Genomic DNA, 16,418 nt, shown 5'->3' with positions numbered 1-16,418 from the left:
ACACACACACACACACACACACACACACACACACACACAGTCACACACACAGTGTCACACAAACACAGTGTCACACACACACACACACACACACACACACACACACACACACACACACACACACACACACACACACACACACACACACACACACACACACACACGGTGTCACACACACACGGTGTCACACACACACACACGGTGTCACACACACACACACACACACACACACACACACACACACACACACACACACACACACACACACACACACACACACACACACACACACACACACACAGTGTCACACACACACACACACAGTGTCACACACACACACACACACACAGTGTCACACACACACACACACAGTATCACACACACACACACACACACACACACACACACACACACACACACACACACACACACACACACACACACACACACACACACACACACACACACACACACACACAGTGTCACACACACACACACACACACACACACAGTGTCACACACACACACACACACACACACACACGCACGCACGCACGCACACGCACACACACACACACACAGTGTCACACACACGCACACACACACACAGTGTCACACACACACACACACACACACACACACACACACACACACACACACACACACACACACACACACACACACACACACACACACACACAGTGTCTCACACACACACACACACACACTGTCTCACACACACCGTGTCTCACACACTCCGGTCCAGAAGGCGCCTCTCTCCTGTCCGGGCGCTCTGACCGGTCGGTCCCGGGTGTGGGGGCGGAGCATGCAGCGCAGGCCGCCGAGCGCACGGCAACCCGGAGCGGGCGCGAGCAGGCGTCAGGAGGAGGCTGAAGTGCCCGATGAGCGGGAGCTGCCGCAGCCTGGAGCCGCAGCGTGCACTCAACGCCAGGCCGCTGGATGACGCGAGACTTGAGGCCGGTGCCGAGGAGCGTCTCGTGGTGTAACCGCGGGGAGGGGGGTTGGTGGTGGGGAAGACTTGAGGCCGGTGCCGAGGAGCGGCTCGTGGTGTAACCGGAGGGAGGAGGGTTGGTGTTGGGGAAGACTTGAGGCCTGCGCCGAGGAGCGGCTCTTGGTGTGATCGGGGGCAGGGGGGTTGGTGGTGGGGAAGACTTGAGGCCGGCGCCGAGGAGCGGCTCGTGGTGTAACCGGAGGGAGGAGGGTTGGTGTTGGGGAAGACTTGAGGCCTGCGCCGAGGAGCGGCTCTTTGTGTGATCGGGGGCAGGGGGGTTGGTGGTGGGGAAGACTTGAGGCCGGCGCCGAGGAGCGGCTCGTGGTGTGACCAGGGGGAGGGGGGTTGGTGGTGTGGGAGAGGTGAGGCCTGCGGCGGAGGTGTTTGGTTGTTGGGGGAGAGCTGAGGAGTGTGGGTTCGCCAAGTTGTTCTCGCAATGTGAGGGGTGGGGTGAGGGGGGCGGGTGGTGCGTCCGTGGCCAATGACACAGGGGGAACACAGGGCCAATCACACAGGGGGAAGACATACACACACAACCATTATTTGAGACTTATAGATATAATACATTATATACACTATATAATTTATGTGTGTGCTGCATATCTTATTGCCTGCATAAAATATTTGGTGTATTTTAGTGTTAAAAATGCCTTCAGGAACGGAACCTTTCATTTAAATAGTGTTCCTATGGGAAAACGTGTTTCGCTTTAAGACGTTTCGCTATCCAAAGCCATTTTGAGTAACGCATTGTGTCGGATAACTGAGGACTGCCTGTACTAACAATAAGAACAGTTCCCAGCACTCAATAAGGTAATGGTCTAAAGATAAGCCAAAAGAGAATGTAATGTGAGCACACGAACAACAGACACATACAAATACTGATGCAAAGTAATTGCACAACAAAAAGTAATTACTGCAGGTGAAAAAAAGAAGACACCTATGGGTGAATCTCAAGGTAACCAGAGGTCAAAAGGGAAGGGAGGGAAAAGGAAAAACAGGTAGGGAAGGAGGGAGGGAGGGGAAAGGCAAACAAGGGGGTCAATGTTTCAGGGGGTGAACCCCTTCTTCAGGCCCATTCCCAATGATTTGTGGGATCAAAGGTTCTTCCCTTGCCCTAAATTGTAGCCTTCTAAAAACACAAATAGTGGACTAATGCAATCATCAAAAAGGTTTGAATGTGGGGATAAGCCCAAATATAACCAATAGGCAGGGCCGCAGACAGATTTCCCGGGGCCCAAGACTACAGTTCTGACCGTCCCCCACCCCCCAAAAACTTCCCCCCAATGCAAAAAATTCCAACCACCAAATACATACAAAGAAAATCCCCACATATAAATACCCCAATGCATCTAAAAAAATACCCCATTACATCTTCAAAAGACTCCAATACATCTAAAAAGGTGCCCAATCCATTAACAAAAATAAAACAATACATATAAAAAACAAGCCTCCCCTATACATATAAAAATCCCCCCAATCCCACAATACATATCAAATTCTCCCAAGCCCCCCAATACATATACAAATTCCCCCAAGCCCTCCATTACATATAACAATACCCCCAAGCCCCCCAATACATATAAAAATATCCCTAAGCCCCCCCAATACATATAAAAATACAGACTTACCTTGGGTCAAGCCGGGTCTGGTGTCTGCGGGGGTCCGCTGGTTGGGGGGGCCGGCTGGCACTGCAAATAACATTTAGAATTAGAAGTTAAATTAGACGGTAGATCGTACTGACATTTTTAAATAAGTAACAAATAATTTTTTTAAAGAATTTGTAAATAAACCTTCATTAAATACATCAAAATACTGCTAGAAGCATATTATATTTCAATATTCTGTTAAGTTTACCCCAGTCTGGTAGTATCTGCCGAAGAAAATCCTACACTTAAAAATGTAGCAATATTGAAAAAAATGACCGTGCAAATTGATTTAAACACACAATTTCCACAAAGTCTCACACATTTCGCTCATATATTTTTAATGTCATTTTAGGAGGAATACTGCTTTAACAGATCAGGTGATGTATCAGCATGAAGTGTACAAGTGTGCTGGGGATTGATGACCTCTTCAGTTTAGTGCAAGGACAATCTAATTATGTTATTTATGTCATGTGTATAATGCATTTATTGCAGTGTTGACGGATGAGTTTATGATACCCTCATCAGCACTAATATTGTAAAGGATGAAACATGCTGATACTTGCATCTCTGTGCAAGACATGATAAAGTTCAATTTTGTTTTCAAGAACTTCAAGTTGGAAAACCTCCATAAAACTCATTTTAGGGCAAATCTACATATCACAAATGAAAAACAGAAAAGCTAACTTACATTATTTTGAGACCTGCATTCATTCTTGGCTTGCCACTTTAATTGAGTTGCTCAAGCTTTACAAACATCATTTGTGTACTATAGGGTTCCCTGAATAAAAGATCATTACGGTTAGGTTTTCCCCCTGGATTCAAAAAGTTATGTTATTCAAGTTGCAGCTAATTCATTTTATTTCAGTGCTTGAGTTTTAAGATATTTTTTTTAATGTAAATGTCAACAAAAAACAGTGATAAAGAAAATTACGATGCAGGCGGCAGCTTAACTTTAGTCACTAACTAAGTGGTAACGCAACTTGACCATGGGAATGGTCAATAATAGAATAATAGTCGGACAGTGGTCAAAGCCAAGCAAAGTCCAGGTTTCACTGTACATGAAAGAAATGAGCAAAAACTGCTATTTTTATTCTCTAACCCAGAGATCATTTTCTTGCCACAGTCATAATTCTAGTTCCTGTACTCTCTAATTTTTTTATAAACATGATACAGTAGTGTAAGAGTTTTTATGAGGCTTATATGGATTTATTGCTGTTATATAATGCCAGGTACTTCTTTTAGCTTAATTGGAATCTTGATTTTTCAATTTGAAATAGGTTTGGAGTTAGCTGAAATTACTCTCAGAAATACACTTTGTTACAGTTACTTTTCATTTTGAAAGCTTGTGTTTTTCCTTGAGTTCTATTATAAGTACAGTAGGGTATGCTATAATTGTATAAACCAGCTGTCTTCTAATAGACTGTACAGTTTACATAGATAACAGGTATTTTAACATATTGTACCAATCTGACAAAGATTCAATTTTGTATGGTATACAACACACCACATAAGAGGAAAGATCTATTAATATCACATAATGTACATTAATGGCCATATGTACTAAGAAATGCCACTCCATAAGACACTTTCAGTGTTGGAAGGCACCTTACAGCCCCATTTAACTGACTTGCTCATAAATAGGCAAAATGACTAGTTGTGCTGGAAGGTGTTTATGGAGCAGCACTGCTTAGTAAATATGCCCTAAATGTTACAAAATAAATTGTAAAATGCAAATTACTGCAAAGATAAATAAAAGTTATATAAACACAAATACTTTACAAAAACAATTGAATGTGCCTACTTATGTCAAGCTAAACAGATGTATAGGTTATCCCTTGAAAAGTCCTTTGGTAATGAATTGGTCCAATATTTCTATTTTTTTTTCTTAAGTTTAATTGTGGTCCAGTTTTATTACGTTTTACCCTTTCTCTTTCTATAAAGGCTCACATGTTTTATTGTTTAGAGATTCTGTAATGACTGTTTGGCATATCCTACAGGCAAAGGTCCAGAAACGCTTTTTGCTGGCTATAACCTCAATGATAATGAGTGGCACACGGTACGTGTGATCCGACGAGGAAAGAGTTTAAAGTTAATGGTGGATGACCAACAAGGCATGACAGGTACGAACTCTGCGCTATCATTCCCTGATACAATCTGTGCACTGACCTTTACTTACAGATGAAACATTTTGGCTTTAGAATAAATTCTCTCACCAATTGTATATATTTATTTGTATGCATTTATTGCTTCGTTTGACTATATTTGCCATTATTGCACATTATCTATTTTGAACCATCTTCACATTTTGCTGTCACTAAAGCTCTGGCAAAGCCAGTATGTCTGTAACTCAAGATCTTAGTGTAACGCGTAGCTCATCACAAATGAAGCGCGACCGTGGTGCTGAGGCAGGGAATTGAGTAACGCTGACCCCCAGCCACACGGGCACGCCTAGAGTGTAGAGTAGTCGTTCAGGCCAGGTCAGGATTACAGATAGTAGAATAGTAATGGTACTTGCCAGGTTCAGGAGTGGAGAGTTGCGGATCGTCGGTGTGCGTAGCCAGGTTCAGGATTGGAGATAGTCGGATCGTAGGAGTACTTAGCCAAGGTCAGGACTGGAGCCAGGAGAGCAGTCAGACAAGCCGGACCAGGAGTAGAGAGAAGCGGAGTCCAAGGTACTAGCAGGGCCAGGCAACGCGAGGTTAAACAGCAAGCAAGATTAGGCAAGGCAAGGTTCAGGAACTAGATGTGGCAAGGCACGGCGTCACAACGACTATGCGCAGCGATGACTGACTACAGACTAAAGGTATAAATAGGAGGAGCCTCCAATAGCCAGCCAGGGCGGTACCAGGAAGTGGAAGAGTATTGGCTGCTGGTGTACACAGGTGCCCTAGGAAACAGCCTAATCAGGGTTCAGTGTAGTAGTGCTTGTGCGCCGTCTCGCGTGCGTCATAGAGGCCAGGGGGTGGAGTCTGAGTAGCGCATCACACGCCAATTCCTGGGAGCAGAGGAGGTGGGCCCCGTCACGCGCCGACCCGCGCGCGTCACGGAGGTCGAGGGGAGTGGCCTGACTCGTGCATCAGCAGGGAGGCTGGAGGAGCGTCCACAACGTGTGACAGGGCGAGGGGCGGGATCAGGGTCCGTGGCAGCATGAACAGGTAGCTCAGGATCCGCGCGCACGACACAGAACCAGGAGATTGAGCAACTTGAGTGTCTGCTGCAGAAGGACCCGAGAGGTGAAGAGACGGTCTTTGCACACCAGGATGGCGAATCCTCAGACTTTGCTCATGGAGTGTGGCAGAAAGAGATTGCAAGCTCCATAGGGCAAAGACCTCCTTCCTTCAATGTTTCCTTTTATGTTACACACTTATTTGTATTCTTCACTTTATTATATTTTGTATATTATCTCTGTAAAGTGCTGCAGACATGGTTGACGCTTTATAAAGCAAGACGTGGCATCTATGATAGATAGATAGATAGATAGATAGATAGATAGATAGATAGATAGATAGATAGATAGATGAATTGTCTATATACTAAACACAAATTAAATGAATATTTTGACCAGTCACAACACAGACCATCTGCTTTTTTCTGAATGCAGATTCATTTGCAGGTAGGAGAACAAACAACATGTCACACACACTATTATCCTACAGAATGTTAAACATCAGGATTTTGTTTTAAATTGCACTGCCAGTGTTTGTAAAGGTAGTCATAGGGTAATGATAAAAACATAGAACAATAGGAATGATGCTCCCCTACAGTCAGTTAATAATCTTGGTATCTGCGGCACATGGACATTTTGATGAGCACATAAGGAGCTGGCACTGGATCTTTTACCAAATCCATCTCATATCTGTTTCTTATTTTATTACCAGAAATCCCATCAAGCACCAACATGATTAAACACTAGTGAGTTTATTAGTGGCTGGGCAATATATAAACAAAAGGAGAAAATCTGCCAATTGAAAACAAGAAAGGGGATACATGTGTGTACATCTAAGGGAAGAAAAACAAAAGCTGTGTGGTGCTCAAACACAAATCAATGGCCATATAAGCCCATGACAAATTGAGTACTATGCGTTATGTCCTTGAAGTATCCCACATGAATGAAATGATAACAACACCAACATCCACTATAATTCGAATAGCTGGATAGAGTTCCACTTCTTGAATAGTGAGAACTCTCACTGGCTAGTGTCCAGGCATAAAGGCATCGATATGGATAAATAGGTGTAAGAGAGTAGAATAACTCACATTTGCTGGGTCTTGGGTGAGATATACCTCCACAGGCGTGTGCTTCCGGTACTCCGCAGGATCCAAACGAGCAGGTAAGGAGAATTGGAGCACTACTTAGAACAGTAGAAAAAACTGCAGGAGAGTGGGTACCATGATAAAAAGATTTAATGGATCCGTGCATAAGCTGCAAAACGAGCCCAAAAGGCCCCCGCCAACGCGTTTTGAGCTACACAAAAAAAGCTATAAAAAAGCTATAAAAAGTATATATATATATATATACATATACAGATATATATATACTTTAGATAGCTTTTTTGTACACATACGTTTATGTCCCCCTTTTCTTCTTCTTTTTTTTCACTTTGTTTAAAGAACTTGGGTCCAATTGTTCATCTACAAGATGCTTTTCTAATTAAATGAAATTTAAAATGTTTGTTTACTGTTTATTTTTCATTTTTTAATTATATATATATTTTATATGTTTTGTTCATTTGTTTTCTGTTTTTAGTTGAGATCAAGGCATTGTTTATGGCCAGCTTTCGGTTCATAAATAAAGTTTTCATTTTGGGGATTGTGTTTGGTTTAAGTGCTAATAGTTTTTATTTTGTCAATATACTTCCGTGGACGCGCTGACGTCACCACTCCATGCCGCGCACGACGCGTCACGTGTGACGTGTTCTGGCGACAGATGGCGGGAAAATGAAAGTATATCAGGTACTTGGGTTGTAGGGATCAGTATTCACCTTGATAAAGAGCGTGTAGCTCGAAACGCGTTGGTAGGGGCTATTTGGACTCGTTTTGTAGCTTATGCACTGATCCATTAAATGTTTTTATCATGGTACCCACTCTCCTGCAGTTTTCTCTACTGTTCTAAGTAGTGCTCCAATTCTCCTTACCTGCTCGTTTGTACATCTAAGGGCATTGGGACATGCGGGTAACATCAAGTTTACCCAATTACTTTCTGTGAGACTAGTATGGTTCCACTGTCCAGTAACCCTAACATTACTCCTTCTCTGTAAGAATGCTGGATGCAGAGGGGTTAAATCAGCAACATTGTACCAATATTTATTTATTTTAACAGGTAACATTTGGAGTTTAACAGTGTTAAATACAACTATTGCTGTATCCAGTGCACAATAAATGTCACTTTATTGTGGCCAGCCTCATATTCTGGGTGACTCCGTCAGCCATATATGATCTTTTTTCTTTGTAACATTAAACAGAGTATGGGTCACCAGAGCTAAAAATATTGCAGTACAACTCTGGGGGACCCTTAAAATCAGGGATGGGGGAAATGCTGACCACCTCTAAATACAATATATGATAATAAATACCGGTGCTCCTGGTTCAGGATTCTCTGTGTGATAATCCAAGATGACTGAAAAGGGTAAAAACAACTGGGCACTGCGGATTTGCCAAAGTGTTCGACATAACGTTTCGGCCTTACATGGCCTTTATCAAGAAAAAACTGGCATGCCATTTTTTTTCTTTCTTGATAAAGGCCATGTAAGGCCGAAACGATAGTACATCGAACCCTTTGGCAATACATTTGCATTTACAAATCCGCAGTGCCAGTTCTTTTTACCCTTTCCCCTTAAAATCAGAAAATTTGTTAAAATACATGCTTTTCTATGGGTTTTGTCTTTTAGTAGTTGTAAAACTGTTAGAAAGAGACAAATAGTTGATTTGTTTTAATCCATTGGTACAGTACATATAAGGAAAAATAATATGCTGGGTGATAGATACAGATATGACCCGCATTATAGAGTTCTCACATGATAACACACCAGAAACATATAACAATAATGCAATGTGTTTTATTTGTATCTTTTCCACATTGTCATATAGATGTGATCTGTGTCATTAGTCAAAGTGTTAACACAGCATATCACAGTATAAATCAGAAAACCACAAGCTTCCCCATAGGATTCAATGCTGGCACAGTACATCATAAAATATAGCACTACATATTTTGCTACAATGGAAAAAGACATGGGTCATCTGTATCTTGAATGTCTTTTTCTAGATGGATACACCAAAAGCAAGTTCTAATTTTTCTCTCTAAACATCCTTTCAATTGTTAAAAAAAAAAGACGGCAAGAAAAAAAAAAAACACTGAATACAATTTTCCAGCAAACGAACAGACTCTGAAAATGAATATATATATATATACCGTATTGGCCCGAATATACAGTAGTGCGACCTCGCACATAATGCAACCCCTACAGTTTTGCCAACAAAATATTGCAAAAAAGAAAAAAAAATGAGATTGGAAATTGTATTGGAAATTCACAGTTGTAGGAAATAGAATAAGAATAACAGGCAAAGATCCGCCGAACAGCTGATGAGCAGGTTGGGGGGGGGGGTTCGGAGCCTACAGTAAAGCACAGGGACTAAATGGCCGCTTCTCCTTACCTGTGGGCCCTCCGCTACAGATCCACAGGCTGTCAGCCTCCCACAGCATTGTGACCGGATTCCAGTCAGGCGATTCCCTGCAGGACTCTCACCTCCTCCGATCAGTGCCCCGCTCTGTTCAGCGCCGTGTGCGCCCGGTGGCCATCTTGGATTTTTTATCCATGTTAAATGCTAGGCTGCGCATATAGTGCGAGGGCAGGTTTTGGCAGGGCAATTTTTGGCAAAAAACCTTGCTCTATATTCGGGCTAATACGATATATATATATATATATATATATATATATATATATATATATATATATATATATATATATAGTTATACGTTACCGTTCCAAGGATTGGTAAACAAGAGACAGCACTCAATGTTGAAAATCAAAGTGTATTAGTGAAAGCAAAAATACATCCAGAAACCCAACGTTTCGGTCCTACAGAATGGGACCTTCCTCAGGGGGATACTTTTTTTGTATCCCCCTGAGGAAGGTCCCATTCTGTAGGACCGAAACGTTGGGTTTCTGGATGTATTTTTGCTTTCACTAATACACTTTGATTTTCAACATTGAGTGCTGTCTCTTGTTTACCAATCCTTGGAACGGTAACGTATAACTACATTCTCTATATGGGACGTGCACCTGTGGCTTACCAGCACCTATTGGAGTGCCAACTGCCTTATCTAACTATATATATATATATATATATATATATATATATATATATATATATATATATATAGACCATACGATACCGGTTGCAACACGACATCAAGGGACAGCACGCTGGTAAGTAAATCATACATTTTCTATATTTGATAGAAAATTTATGATTTACTTACCTGCGTGCTGTCCCTTGATGTCGTGTTGCAACCGGTATCGTATGGTCTGTTATTGCTTTATGGGATAAGCACCAAACTTATTTACTTGCAAATGGTGTGCCGGCTGTGCATTGGATTTTATATATATATATATATATATATACACAGTGGTCGACAAATCACCCAAAAATCTACTCGTCGAACAAAAAAATCTACTCGCCACCTAGTACCAAACGTGTGCTGCTTGGGCAAATAGGCCCTCGCCACGATGTTAAATCCACTCGCCCGGGGCGTGCAAATGTATAGGTTTGTCGAACCTGATATATATATATACACACACATAATACATAAACATACAACTGTAGATGTAAGAAAATTTAACTGATATGGTGAAGAAGACTATTGAAGATAACAAAAGCATAAAGACGACAAAGCAGCGTCTTATGGTTGGTAAGAAACAAATCATTGCAATCAAACAACACAATGGATCAACAATAAAAGACTGTGCACTTATCATAAAGAGATTTGAGGATTGAAATCGTACTCGAACACAGATAATACAGGACTTAATCATGCAATGGACAAGCAAGGAGAAACCGCTAATGATGTACCATGCGTCCTTCCACAAGAATTGAAGTCACGAAAGCAAAGAAATCCATGATTAATGTAATGGCTCATGGGGAAGATGGAATTACAACTGAAATCTTGAAGGAGATGGGCAAGAAGTATAAAAAATACTTGAAAACTCTTGACGTACTGTTTAAAGAAAATAAACATTTCAGAGCACAACAGAGCACATTTCAGCTACAACAGAGTCTGGACTTTGAGCAGCCTAGAAAACAAGCTGCATTTAACAGAGGATACAACACAATGGACCACATCCAAATCATATAAGAAGTGATTTCCCAAAGTAATGAATATGATCAACCACTTCGCTTAGGGTTCATAGATTATAAAAAAGCATTTGATTCTGTGTACACCTCAGCAGTCCTTGATGCATTAAAAAGACAAAATGTTGATGAAGCGTACATTGTTATCATAATGAAAATTTCCAAGAATGCCACATCAACCATTAGATTACATGGAGATACAAGAGAGAGATAAAGATCAACAAAAAGAAAAGCCTGTGGGGAGGCCCCACAGAAAAGAAGATTCTATTTAGCGCACTCCATATGGGTATATGAATAGATTTTAAAATGAATGTCTACTATTTTGTATTATTTTAAATAGGGAAGACGTACAACTGTGCTCATGTGATTCTAACAGAAGAATTTAGAAACATAGAGCATAAACACAGGGTGCAACATAGACCAACATGTGATAATTTCATTGTTATAATAAACATGCTAAAAAATACAGGAGCAGCCTGTGAGGTAGTGTTGTTAATTAGTATATATTTAACAAATATTTGTTCCTTCTGAAATAATATACTTTTATTTTATTTACCGTATTTATTTTATTTATAAAATATTTTACCAGGAAGTAATACATTGAGAGTTACCTCTCGTTTTCAAGTATGTCCTGGGCACAGAGTTAGGACAAATAATACATGGTTACAAATACAGTTACATAAATGAACAGGGTATACATTATATACAAGACATTGCATGCACAGATAAAGAAAATATATATTATGGGCGAATGAAACAGTTACAGACCAGATTAAAATGTGAGACAGCCTTAGATTTGAAAGAACTTAAACTGGTGGTGGATGTGAGGTCTCTGGTAGGTTGTTCCAGTTTTGGGGTGCACGGTAAGAGAAGGAGGAACGGCCGGATACTTTGTTGAGCCTTGGGACCATGAACAGTCTTTTGGTAGAACTTAAAAGTGAGACCCTTTTCACTGCCCCCTGGAACGCCAAGGACGGGTAAGGAACCCGCGGCGTTAAAGAGGGGGCGGTTGCGCAACAGGATAAGCATGTTTAAGAGTTGGTTGGCTTCACTGGAGGACAGGGCACCTCACGGGCATACAGGCAAGTTAACAGGGGCGGAAATCCCAGGTGGCACAGCGGGTGTAAGGCAGGCAGCACCAGGGCCAGCGCTGGCTCTAGATCCAACGGCATATGGTGCAGCAGGGAAGACAAATTTCACGGCAGCATTGATAGGCATGCTGAAGTCTTTGGAGCCTCATGCGTCAGTCTCCTTCGGTGCAGGGACAACGGCAGGACCAGGGGAGGCAGGTGCAGCGTTAGGAGATGCGGCAGCATGGGGGGGGCACATCGGGGGGGATGGTGGCACCAGACCCCGTCCCGGCAGCCTCCAGCCTGACCCCGGTGTCTCTTAATCCAACTTCAACCACGGCCGGGGTCATTGGCACTATAGATCCCATCCCGGTACCGACAGCCATCGGCCTGACCCCGGTGTCTTTGAATTCTTCAGCCACGGCCGGGGTCATGGGCATGGTAGCTGTCCCATTCAGCTGCATCACCTGCTAGACAGGCGTCAGGCCCCCGCTGGCGGTTGCTGGGGCCACGCCATGGAAGGTACGGTACCACGTCATACCTGGTAATGGTAAGTGGCAGCGCGCAGGGCGGCAGCCTGTGGTATAGAGGCCATAATGCAGGGCGTCACGGTTTGCATGGCTGCACCCCATGGGGGGTGGCAGTTTACGGCCACTGTGATGCGGGCGGATCTGTTCGCAGGTCGGCCACCAGGGGGTGGGCGCCAGCCTCCGACCACTGTGACGCAGAGCGTCACGGCACACCAAATCAGCAGGAGGAACAAACCAGGGTGGCCGCCTGCTGTGGTCGCAGGCGACGTAAGGACACATTCAATTGCAATTGCAAACAGCAATTGCAGGTGGTGTACATTCTAGGCGACGCCCGGGGCCGGGCGAGGACTCCGGCAATGTTGACACGGAGCGCCTTGATAAAGGGCACACAGCCTGAAACGCATAGGTGGGACACCTACTGTAGCTATGGGGGCTTTGTCTGATCCCTTCAATGGAATAAAGTGTTTTTATTTGCATCCGTGAGCCTCCTCCTGTTTTTCCAGGCAGTGCACTGCCATTTTTTCTTCATCTGTTCCTGCTGTTTACCTGGTGGATTGCACGCTATTGAACTGACTGCTGTGGACTACTCCTTTGGATCTTGGATACTAACAGCGAGTTGTACCTGTGGGTTTCCATACCGTTATTCCTCACTATATGGGACATTGTTTGTACTGTTTATCAGTGCTGCATAGCATTAGGTACTAGTCCCCTACCCTATTAGGGCAATCACACTATATATATACAGTATATTGGGAGTGGTCCGGTTGCAGACCCTTATTTATTCAAGGGACTGTTCATTCTGATGCGCTGGTATTCTACAAATCTTGACACGGAGCAAACAAGGGAAGAGGCGTGGCCCAGTCAACCGCCAGGATCACTTCCCCCGGGGTCGCCGACGGCGGGTAAGAAGCCTGCAGCGGTAAAAAGGGTCCGGTTGTGAGACAGGATAAGTGCGTTTACAGGTTCGTTAGCTTCGCAGGAGGATTGGGTAGCTCGCAATGCGCAGCGCGCTGAGGAACAAGTGGGGGGAGAAATCCCAGGTAGCGCTGCGCAGTGGCGGCCAGCAGCTCTGGAGGCGGTGCAGGTCCAGGACCTGGTGGTGGATAGCGCAGTGGAGAAAGCGATTCTCAGGGCATCATTAATAAGCATGCTAAGGACTTAAGAACCTCAGGCGATGGTCTCTTTTGGGACCCCCGCGGTGACAACACGGGAAATGCGGGTCTCTGGCGCAGCATTAGGTGTGGCGGAAGCCTGAGGGGCGCACATCGTAGCCACAGGGATCCCCTCCCAGATTGGGGCGGTGCCGGCCCGGCAGAGCACCCCGAGTGTGGTTGAGCAGCAGCCCCAGAACAGGCAGTAGCTCTGGCAGTAGTCACCCCCCGCCCCCCACAGAAGAGCCCATCCCTGCCCTGGCAGCCATCAGATCGACCCCGTTGACCCTCTACCCTGCTTCAACCATAGCCGGGGTCATCGGTACTGCGGCTGCTCCATCATCGCCGGTTTCAGATGAGGCCTATTCGGATGTGCACTTATGTATTGCCAACAGGTTAGGTGCGCAGTAGATTGAGGAAAGAGGAGAAATTTAGCCAGGAGAGTTCATAGAGATCATATCCCTTCTACCAGTTATATCGGGGTCCTGGGTAATCAGGGAGACCACAACTTATGTTTCCCCCCCTCTCCTTTTTTAAGTACATGGATATGATTGAGCAGGTCCACCAGAGGCACGGCGGTATGGTGGACTTAGGACGTAACGTTTTGGCAGAAAAGGGGCTTTGAGTAAGTGCCGCTTCGGGCACCAGTGCATGACTTGCAGGGGGCGCTTCCCCAAGTGGAATGTTTTAAGGACAGACCAAACTGGTAGATGAGCATGGGTCCCACTGCTAGGCATGCCAGGTGGGATAGACCTATTTAACAGCTTGCAGGAGGGCTTGGAGAGGGTTCTGGCGGGGTTGGCAGTACGGGCCTAGTTTAAGGGGGTTAAATAGGCCCGTCGGTGGTGGCTCTTGGGGGGTAGGTGCTTGTTCTTGCTAGACTTGGAGCTGGGCCATTTGAGCCCGGGGGGAGTACGAGTGGGCAAGGTCAGTTATTCATGTCCTCGAGAACCCACTCGTGTAGGGGACACGAGGTCAGCGGTTCGAGGGCCGGCTGACCGCCCCCCTCCCCCTTCTGTCAAAGGAGCACTTTGGCAGGGAGTGACATTTACCCCTCTTAGGTTTTCTGTATAAATAAATAGCCGCAGCCATTTTACCTCCAGTTCCCGTTTCCTGTCTTTAGATGTACATTACATGTGGGTACAAGGCGGGGGAGAGGGGAACCGCCTGGCGGCCTCCCTGGTCTTAATGGTATCTTTTACTCTCTAATGGTAGAGTGAGAATCTATCTCTATCCCTTTTGATATCCTTTATCTCCTTGTTTATTTAAGGGATATAAATATATTTATTATACATTGATTATATTGTCATGGTCATATAGAGAACGAGTTTATAGCAAATGAAGCACTTGGTATAAATAATATATTATAACCTGAGGACTATTAGGTGATGTAATGTAGAAAGAAAGAATGGAGAGAAAGGAAGGAATATATTTCAGTTAATCACCCAGTAGCAGCAGCATTTATTTAGAGCCCAGGGTACCTGTGCTGATAGCAGAGCTAATGAAGAAAGGAGGAACAAATATTTTTAAAATATATACTAATTAACAACCCTACTTTACCTCACAGGCCACTCTTGTATTTTTTAGCCTGTTTATTATCACGATTAAATTATCACATCTATGTTGCACCCTATGTTTATGTTCTATGTTTCTAAATTCTACTGTTAGATTCATAAGCACAGTTGTACGTCTCCCCATATAAAAAAATAAAATACTAAACTACAGGCATACCCCGGTTTAAGGACACTCACTTTAAGTACACTCGTGAGTAAGGACATATCGCCCAATAGGCAAATGGCAGCTCACGCATGCACCTGTCAGCACGTCCTGAACAGCATTACCGGCTCCCTACCTGTACCGAAGCAGTGCGCAAGCCTGTTACAAATGCGATATTTACATTAGTTATGCTCGTATCTGATGATTGCCGTACGGTACATGCATTGATAAGTGGGAAAAAGGTAGTGCTTCACTTTTAAGTACATTTTCACTTTACATACATGCTCTGGTCTCATTGCGTATGTTAATGCGGGGTATGCCTGTAATTAAACATTCATTTTAAAATCTATTCATATACCCATATGGAGTGTGTTAAATAGGATCTCATTTTCTGTGGGGCCTCCCCACAGGACTTTCTCTTTGCTGTATTCTACTATAAGATCATAAGCAACACCCATTTTTTTATTTAAATTAACTATTCAGCGAGCAAGACATATACAGTTTATAACTAGACACCTTTCAAGATAACGATCAGAAAGGATGCCATGACACCAAAGCTTTTCACTGCAACCCTTGAATAAAACATTAGATTGGGAAGAAAAAGGAACCAAAATCAACGATGAATATTTGTGTCACCTACGATTTAAAGATAACATTGGGGGGTTTTTTTTACGACAAGTCCAGAAGACCTAAAGCAATAAATTGGAAAACTTGCCGGAGCAAGTAAGAATATTATTTATTTATAAAATGTTTTACCCGGAAGTAATACATTGAGAGCTACCTCTCATTTTCAAGTATGTCCTGGGCACAGAGTTATAATGACAAATACATGGTTACAAATACATAGTTACAATGAGTGAAAGGGGTTATACAGTACATTATATACAAGACTTTGCATGCATAGTTAAAGATAATATATATTATAGGCGTATATAACAATT

At 43.5% G+C, this 16,418-nt stretch overlaps 1 protein-coding gene across 41 annotated transcripts in view; it reads left to right on the top strand.

Annotated features, from left to right (window-relative positions):
* Positions 1 to 16,418, top strand: part of NRXN1 (neurexin 1) — a 1,413,358-nt gene that overhangs the window by 740,905 nt on the left and 656,035 nt on the right. For all 41 annotated transcript variants that reach the window (XM_075595923.1, XM_075595877.1, XM_075595924.1 and 38 more), the window contains one exon: positions 4,656 to 4,778. In XM_075595923.1, the coding sequence (XP_075452038.1) occupies positions 4,656 to 4,778 (123 nt within the window). The remainder of the gene's footprint in view (positions 1 to 4,655; positions 4,779 to 16,418) is intronic.

This window comes from Ascaphus truei, chromosome 4 (genome assembly GCF_040206685.1).
Source record: "Ascaphus truei isolate aAscTru1 chromosome 4, aAscTru1.hap1, whole genome shotgun sequence".
Lineage (NCBI taxonomy): Eukaryota > Metazoa > Chordata > Amphibia > Anura > Ascaphidae > Ascaphus > Ascaphus truei.
Note: the sequence above shows the minus strand (reverse complement) of the source record. Positions and strands in the feature narration are given on the sequence as shown.